At 41.4% G+C, this 8,770-nt stretch overlaps 1 protein-coding gene across 1 annotated transcript; it reads left to right on the top strand.

Annotated features, from left to right (window-relative positions):
* The first annotated feature begins 4,920 nt into the window (after positions 1–4,920).
* Positions 4,921–6,668, top strand: LOC311629423 (palmitoyltransferase ZDHHC2-like). The gene has a single exon (XM_084897470.1). It carries the CDS (start codon positions 5,082–5,084, stop codon positions 6,180–6,182), a length of 1,101 nt encoding a protein of 366 aa, XP_084753596.1. The 5' UTR covers positions 4,921–5,081; the 3' UTR covers positions 6,183–6,668.
* Positions 6,669–8,770: the final 2,102 nt, after the last annotated feature.

Raw genomic sequence — 8,770 nt, 5'->3', positions numbered from 1 at the left:
CCAGTCAATGACATGTACCTTAGTTTCGGGAACATCCCCAGTAGAGGTGTGCAGGAGGCTGCTGATAGATGTTTCTCTCTCATCAATGTTTCTAATTCTCTATTCCTCTCCCTTCCTCTCTGTAAAAAATCAATAAAATATTTTTTTAAACTGTGGGACATCTACACAATGGAATACTATGCTACTGTAAAAAAAGAAAGAACTCTCCCAAGAAACTAGAAACACCAGTTAGAAAGAATATGAACTGAGTGGCCAGATTATTATGATCTCTGAACATAAAATTATTTGGACACTCAGTATTTATCCTATATAATAAAAGGCTAATATGCAAATTGTCCCCTCAACCAGCAGGCACGCTGGCCAACCACCCATGTCCCCTCCCCCTGGCCAGGCTGGCCCCCACCCATGCATGATTTCATGTACCATGGGCCTCTAATACACACACACACACACACACACACACACACACACATGCACACTAAGTGGCCAGATTATTATGCCTTCAGAGATCATAATAATCTGGCCACTCAGTGTATGCACCCCTATGTTCATAGCAGCACAATTCACCATAGCTAAGTTTGGAAACAGCCTAAGTGCCCATTAGCAGATGAGTGGGTTAAAAAAAACCATGGTACACCTAGACAATGGAATACTACACTGTGGTTAGAAGCAGCATAGCTAAACACCTAAACTGCTACCTCACACAACAATTTCAAAACTACAATCAAAAGACAAAACAGACATCATCCAGAACCACAGGAAGGCTGGCTGAGTAGAAATTCCACAACTAGAAGGAAAGAGAAAAGCACACTGAAACTCAGAGGAGCTGCAGAAGGCAGAGGTACAGAGGTTTGCGTGCACATGTGAGCACGCAGAGAGGGCTGGCAACTGAGTAGGCAACTGGATTTCTCAATCAGGAGGGAGACAATAGCTCCTAATTGCTTTGAACTCCAATTCTGGACTAGATTGTGGGGACCCAGACTCATTCAGGGAGAAACTGGATTATTTGGCAGTGGGCAAAACTCAAAAGCAGCTTCCTCTCAGAGGTGCTTCCCCTCAGGGGCCTCTTAGCACAGGGCTGAGGAAATCCATTGCTGCTTGCTCCACCTTGAGATTCCACCCAATCCAAACTGAGTACAGAGGCTTTTGAAAGTCTTGCCTCATAAGAATGTCTCCAGCACAGACATTCTCCCAGCATAGACACAGCTTATCCTCACAGCCAGTTAGCCTAGAGGTCAATTCCTCCCAGTGATACCAACAACAATTAAGACTTAACTATGCCAAAACCGGTTTGGCTCAGCAGTAGACCGTTGGTCTGCGGACTGAAAGGTCCCAGGTTCATTTCCGGTAGAGGGCATGTACGTTGGTTGCGGGCTCATCCCCAGTAGGGGGTGCACAGGAGGCAGCTAGTCGATGTTTCTCTCTCATCGACGTTTCTAGCTCTCTATCTCTCTCCCTTTCTCTCTGTAAAAAATCAATAAAATATATTATTTAAAAAAAAAAAAAAAGACTTAACTACAACAAGATGTGCACACAGGCCACAAAGAGGTGCACTAAGAGTGTCCACCTCAGGTAACTGGGGGAGGCTGAGCCACTGTGCCCTATAGGACACCTACCGCACAAAGCCAATCCATCAACTCATGAAAGCAGCCAAAATGCAGAGACAAAGAAACAGGTCACAAATGAAAGAAATGGAAGAAAGCAAATGACTGGATATAGAGTTCAAAACCATGGTTATAAGGTTTTTCATGAGTTTTCTAGAAAAGGCTGATAAATTTAATGAGACCCTTGAGGATATGAAAAAGGACCAACTAGTAATTAAGCATACACTGACTGAAATAAAAAATAATATACAGAGATCCAACAGCAGACTAGAGGAATGCAAGAATCAAGTCAAAGATTTGAAATACAAAGAAGCAAAAACACTCAACCAGAAAAGCAAAAGGAAAAAGAATCCAAAACCCTAAACATAGTTTAAGGAGCCTCTGGGACAACTTTAAGTGTACCAACATCTGAATTATGGTGGTGCCAGAAGAGAGAGAGCAAGATACTGAAAAACTATTTGAAGAAATAATGACTGAAAACTTCCCCCACCTGGTGAGGGAAGTGCATTGAACCCCAAACAAAAGGAATCTAAAGAGGACCACACCAAGACACATCATAATTAAAATGCCAAGAGCAAAAGACAAAGAGAGAATCTCACAAGCAGCAAGAGAAAAACAGTTAATTACCTACAAGGGAGCACCCAAACAATTGTCAGCTGATTTCTCAACAGAAACTATTCAGGCCAGACCGGAATGGCAAGAAATATTCAAAGTGATGAATAGCAAGAACCTATAACCAAGATTACTCTACCCAGCAAAGTTATCATTCAGAATTGAAGGTTAGATAAAGAGCTTCACAGATAAGAAAAAGCTAAAGGAGTTAATCACTATAGGGCACAGTGGCTCATTTCAATTATATGAAATGCTGAAAGGTATTCTTTAAGAAGAGGAAAAAGAAGAAAAAAGTGAAGATAAAAATTATGAACAACAAATACATATATATCAACAAGTGAATCTAAAAATCAAGTGAATTAAAAATCTGAGGAACAGAATAAACTGGTGAATATAATAGAATCAGGGGCATAGAAAGGGTGTGTGGGTGCAGGAAGAGACTGGACAAAAGTCATACACCTATGGATGAAGACAGTGGGGGGGGGGGAGCGGGGTAAGGGCAGAGGAGGGGGTGGGAACCAGGTGGAGGAGAACTATGGGGGGTGAGGGGGAGACAACTGTAATAATTTGAACAATAAAGATTTATTTTTAAAAAAAAAAAAAGGAATTCTTAACATTTGCAACAGCATGAATGGCACTGGAAAGAATTATGCTAAGTGAAATAAGCCAGTCAGAGAAAGATAAATATAACATGATCTCACTCATTTGTGGAATTTAATGAACAATATAAACTGATGAACAAAAATAGAGCATACATAGAAGCTTCGAACAGACTGTCAAATCTCAAAGGGATGACAGGGGGTAAAAGATCAACCAAAGGACTTGTATGAATGCATATAAGCATAACGAATGGACACAGACAGTAGGAGGGTGAAGGCACGTGCTGTGGAGTGGGAGTGGCTGGGGAGAGGTCAATGGGGGGGAAAGGAGACATATGTAATACTTTAAACAATAAAATTTTTAATTAATTTTTTAAAAAGAAGAAAGTAGAGTGTAGAGTAAAATTAGAGTAGATGTTATTATCCCTGTTTACATATAAGAAACCCAAGTTTGCCAAAACCTGTTTGGCTCAGTGGATAGAGCGTCAGCCTGCGAACTCAGAGGTCCCGGGTTCCATTCCGGTCAAGGGCATGTACATTGGTTGCGGGCACATCCCCGGTAGGGGGTGTGCAGGAGGCAGCTGGTCGATGTTTCTCTCTCATCGACGTTTCTAGCTCTCTATCCCTCTTCCTTCCTCTCTGTGGAAAAACAATAAAATATATATTTTTAAAAAAGAAAAAGAAAAAGAAACCCAAGTTAGAGATGTTAAGTACCTTTCTCAGAGTTATACACTGTGGGTGGAGTATGTAGAATCATCCACCCATCCCTCTCCCCCCACCCCCGTCTGCGTCAATGACAGAATATGTCTGAAGACCAATTATTTGCACAACATACCTCTGAAGCCGAGAGAAGCCAGCAGCATCAACCCAATGAAGACCAGCTATCGGCACAATGTACCTCTGCAGCCCAAAGAAAGCAGCATCTTCAACAGAATATGGCTGAAGACCAACTATCTGCATAACATACCTCTGAAGCTGAAAGAAGCCAGCATTGTTGACAGAATATGTCTGAAGAACAGCCATTGACAAGTACTCAGAGACAACAGTATAATTGACAATGATACTAGACAAAATGTAAGGATGTAAGGACATGAATCACACAAATGCAGTATTATGGATTTTATCTCTCTGTCCAGGTCACGTTTAATCCTATTTTAAATGCAGGAAATTAACTCAACAGTATATTGTCAATTTATATTAAAAAATGGAAGCCAATAGGAAAAATTTCATTAAAGCAAACCAATCTAAGTTGAGAGTGAAAAAAATATAGTGGTTTGATGGATTATCTCACATCTAGATCTGAAAATGACAGTGTGCCCATTGGTAAAATGATACTTCCATCATCTTTTGAGGGTAGTCCTAGAAATATGCAGCAGTGCTATCAGGATGCTATGGCAATTATAACAAAGTATGGCAAGCCCGATTTATTCATCATCATGGCATGCAACCCAAAATGGGCAGATATTACAAATGGCATGCAACCCAAAACTGGCAGATATTACTATTTACAATACTGGCAAAAAGTTGAAAACAGACTTAACTTGATAGCCAGAATTTTTAATATTAATCTGAATGTTCTTTTAGAGTATATATATATATATTTAAAAATCTGAATGCTCTTTAAATTATATATATTTGGCAAATAATAGCTAAAATTCATGTCATTGAATTTTGGAAACATGGACTGCCTCACACTCACATACTAGTATTATTAATATTAGATAGTAAATTCAAATTATGAACAGATGACACTGACCATATAGTTAAGACAGAAATTCCAAATGAAGACCAGTGTCCTTGACTTTTCCAAATTGTAAAGTCAAATATGGTACATGGACCATGTGGAATACAAAATCCAAATAGTCCATGTATAGGAAATGGAAAATGTTCAAAGGGATATCAGAAAGAATTTCAAAATGCGATTATTGGAAATATTGATGGATATCCCAAATACAAATGAAGATCCGGTAGCACCATGTCTATTGGAAATGAAGTTGTTGATAATACTTGGATTGTCCCTTATAACCTGTATTTGTGCCTTAAGTACAACAGTCATGTAAATGTTGGAGTCTATGCATCAATTAAAAGTCTCAAATATTGCCTTGCACCGGGAGCCCGCGGCGCCGGCCGGGCTGCGGGATGGGCAGCTAGCGCCACGGCGGCAGCAGTGGCCGCAGCGCAGCCTCCCGCCGCCCCCGGGCCCGCGGCGCCGGGGAGCCAGGCCGGCGGGCGGCCGCAGCGCCGGGCAGGTGGATGCGGCTGGAAGATGGCGCCCTCGGGCCCGGGCCGCGTCCGGCGGCGCTGCCGGCGGGTGCTGTACTGGATCCCCATGGTGTTCATCGGCCTCCTGCTCGGCTGGTCCTACTACGCCTACGCCGTGCAGCTGTGCATCCTGTCCATGGAGAACATTGGAGAACAAGTTGTGTGCCTGATTGCTTATCATCTCCTGTTCGCAATGTTTGTCTGGTCGTATTGGAAAACTATCTTTACATTACCAATGAACCCTTCAAAAGAATTCCACCTCTCTTACGCAGAGAAAGAATTGCTGGAGAGAGGGCCGCGGGGAGAAGCCCATCAGGAGATTCTCCGGCGAGCAGCCAAGGACCTCCCCATCTACACCAGGACCATGTCTGGAGCAATCCGGTACTGTGACAGATGCCAACTCATCAAGCCAGACCGCTGCCACCACTGCTCCGTCTGCGACAAGTGTATTTTGAAGATGGACCATCATTGCCCATGGGTGAACAATTGTGTTGGATTTTCAAATTACAAATTTTTCCTCCTTTTCTTGGCGTATTCTCTGCTGTACTGCCTTTTTATTGCTGCTACGGATTTACAGTATTTTATCAAATTTTGGACAAATGGTCTACCAGATACTCAAGCCAAGTTCCATATTATGTTTTTATTCTTTGCTGCAGCTATGTTTTCTGTCAGCTTGTCTTCTCTGTTTGGCTATCATTGTTGGCTTGTCAGCAAAAATAAGTCTACATTAGAGGCTTTTAGAAGTCCTGTATTTCGACACGGAACAGATAAGAACGGCTTCAGCTTGGGTTTCAGTAAAAATATGCGACAAGTTTTTGGTGATGAGAAGAAGTACTGGTTGCTACCCGTGTTTTCAAGTCTAGGTGATGGCTGCTCCTTCCCAACTTGCCTTGTGAACCAAGATCCTGAACAGCCGTCCACTCCTGCAGGACTGAATCCAGCATCGAAAAATCCTGAAAACCATCAGTTTCCTGCAAAGCCATTGAGAGACTCCCAGAGCCACCTCCTTACCGATTCTCAGTCTTGGACAGAGAGCAGCACAAACGCGGGCAAAGACAAAGCTGGGATGAGCAATCCTGCATTGACCATGGAGAATGAGACTTAACTCTTCAAACAAAACGAATTCCTATTTTATGAAAGTATCAGTGGTGCAGATGGATAAAGAGGCTCCCCACAGGAGGGCGCCGTTGACCAGTCCTTCCATGTCCCTGTGGCTGGATGTGCAGAAGATGCATTGATTCGTTCTCTCCAAGCTGTTGCTTAAAACATCACCTTTTCCAAACCAGGATACAGATTGTCTCAACTTAACACAAATTTCTGTGAAATACTAAAAATAATTGTGTCTTATGGATCAAGGGCAAAAATACCTTCGATCATAAAAACTTGGAGTAAACTCATGGGCCAGTTTTCGCCCAAATAATTCGGTAGCACAATTAAAACACAGTGTTCATCCAGAAAATTAAGATGAAGAAACTGAAGTTGAGAAGATTCCTAGTCACATTATAATGATAAGTTTATTCATAAAACCTGTTACCTACGAAAACATGGAGGTGGCCAATCAGACTCCTTTGTTTATTCCTTCTGATGTCAACCCAACTTCACCAGATGGAGTGAATTCATTACAAAGTTCCAAATGACCTACAGTTGAAGATCCCTGCTAGAAAATAAGTATGATCATTGATGCTCGAACTCACTGATAAGCAACTCACTAGAGAAGAATACATTTCTATTACATCTGTAATATGTTTTCATCTCTTATCTTCTTAAATTGGGGGAAATCTATAACAATTATGAAAATCGGTTTATTTTTTTATGATACTCCTTAGCCAGTTTGGCTTAAAAAAATTTTTTTAAATGTTTTTATTGATTTTAGAGAGAGAGGATTTTAGAGAGGAAGCGGGAGAGAAACATTGATACAAGAAACATCCATTGGCTGCCTCCTGCACGCTCCTTACTGGGAATCAAGCCCACAACCCAGGCATGGATCCAGCAACATTTTGGTGCATGGGATGACACTCAACCAACTGAGCCACACTGGCCAGGGCTTAACATTTTTTTTAAGTTTTTTATTTTTATTTTATTTTTGTTGAACATAGCAAAAATATCTAATTTCTGTTAAGAATTCCAGATGGGTCAATCGATTAATCCTCCATTTATATCGATATTATTTCTGTGTTCTCATCAAAGGTATGATAGTTTATATAATTCATCATCTATTAAGATTAAATGATGCAAATCAAAAATTATACACTTTTGGAAATTTAGTTAAACATAAGTAAATGGTGTGCTGTTTGGAAATTGAGTTTCAGATAAACTCAAGTGGTGTGTTTGTTGATGCCAAAATGTTCGGCTTCAGTAAATATACTAAGAAGCTAAAAAAAAAAAAAAAAAAAAAAAAAAAAAAAAGTCTCAAATATTTATTTCAATACATATATAAAGGGCATGATTGTGCAAATATTCAAATTTCTGAAAAAGAAAATATCAATCATGACAAAGTACAGGACTTCAGTGAGCACTCCTGGGGCTATTGAGAGACTTTTTGCAGTGCAAATGCTTAACCAATCTCATGAAATCACAAGATTAGCTATTCATTTTCCAAATGAACAGAATTTGTATGTTCATACTGATGATTTTGCTGAAGTTATAGGTAGGGCTAAAAGGTATAACTCAACTTTTATGGCTTGGTTCTTATTGAATAGAGAAGATTCTGGCATGCATAATTATTATTATTGGGAGATTCTACAACATTATCTATACTAATAAAAGGTAATATGCTAATTAGACCAGGAGACCTTCCAGACATCCTTCTGGACAAAGCCATGGTGGCGGGGCCAAGGTAGAAGCAGTTAGGGGCCATCAGGCCAGGAGAAGATCAGGCTGGCGAGGGGGGGGGGGCGGGGGGGGGCGGGGGGGGCGGGGGGCCAATTGGGAGTGAGAAGACCGGTGAGTGAAGTGGGGGGGGGGGGTGGTAATTGGAGGCAAGCAGGCTGGCAGGCAGAGTGGTTAGGGGCAATCAGGCAGGAAGAGACAGGTGGGGGTGATCAGGCAGGCAGGCAGAGAGGTTAGGGGTGAACAGGCAGTAAGCAAAGGAATTAGGGGTAATCAGACAGGCAGGCAGAGGCAGTTAGGGGCAATCAGGCAGGCAGGCAGGTGAGTGGTTAGGAGCCAGCAGTCCCAGATTGTGAGAGGGATGTCCGACTGCCTGTTTAGGCCCAACGTTAGCAGTCAGGCATTCCCCAAGGGATCGCAGATTGAGGGACACACACATACACACACACACCCCGTGCACCAATTTTGCGCACCAGGCCACTAGTGTGTTTAATAATTCTTTTTGGACAAAATGCCAAAAGGACAGGAATAATGTATTAGACTGTTCACTTTGAGTTTTAGAGAACCAGAACAATGTTACCTTAGACTTTCGCTTCTGCATGTAAAAGGTGTAGTAAGTTTTGATGATCTGTGAACTGCAGGAGGTGTAATTTATGACACATTTCATGAAGCTGCTAAACATTGAGGATTATTAATCAGCGACGCTATCTGGAAAGATACTATTGACAATGCAATCATCCTTAATAACAACTAAGACAATTTTTTTAAATATATTTCTTTATTGATTTCAGAGAGAAAGGGAGGAGAGGGAGATAGAAACATCAATGATGAGAGAAAATCATTGATCAGCAGCTTCCTGCACAC

This window comes from Pipistrellus hanaki (assembly GCF_964339955.1).
Source record: "Pipistrellus hanaki genome assembly, chromosome: 1".
Taxonomy (NCBI): domain Eukaryota; kingdom Metazoa; phylum Chordata; class Mammalia; order Chiroptera; family Vespertilionidae; genus Pipistrellus; species Pipistrellus hanaki.
Note: the sequence above shows the minus strand (reverse complement) of the source record. Positions and strands in the feature narration are given on the sequence as shown.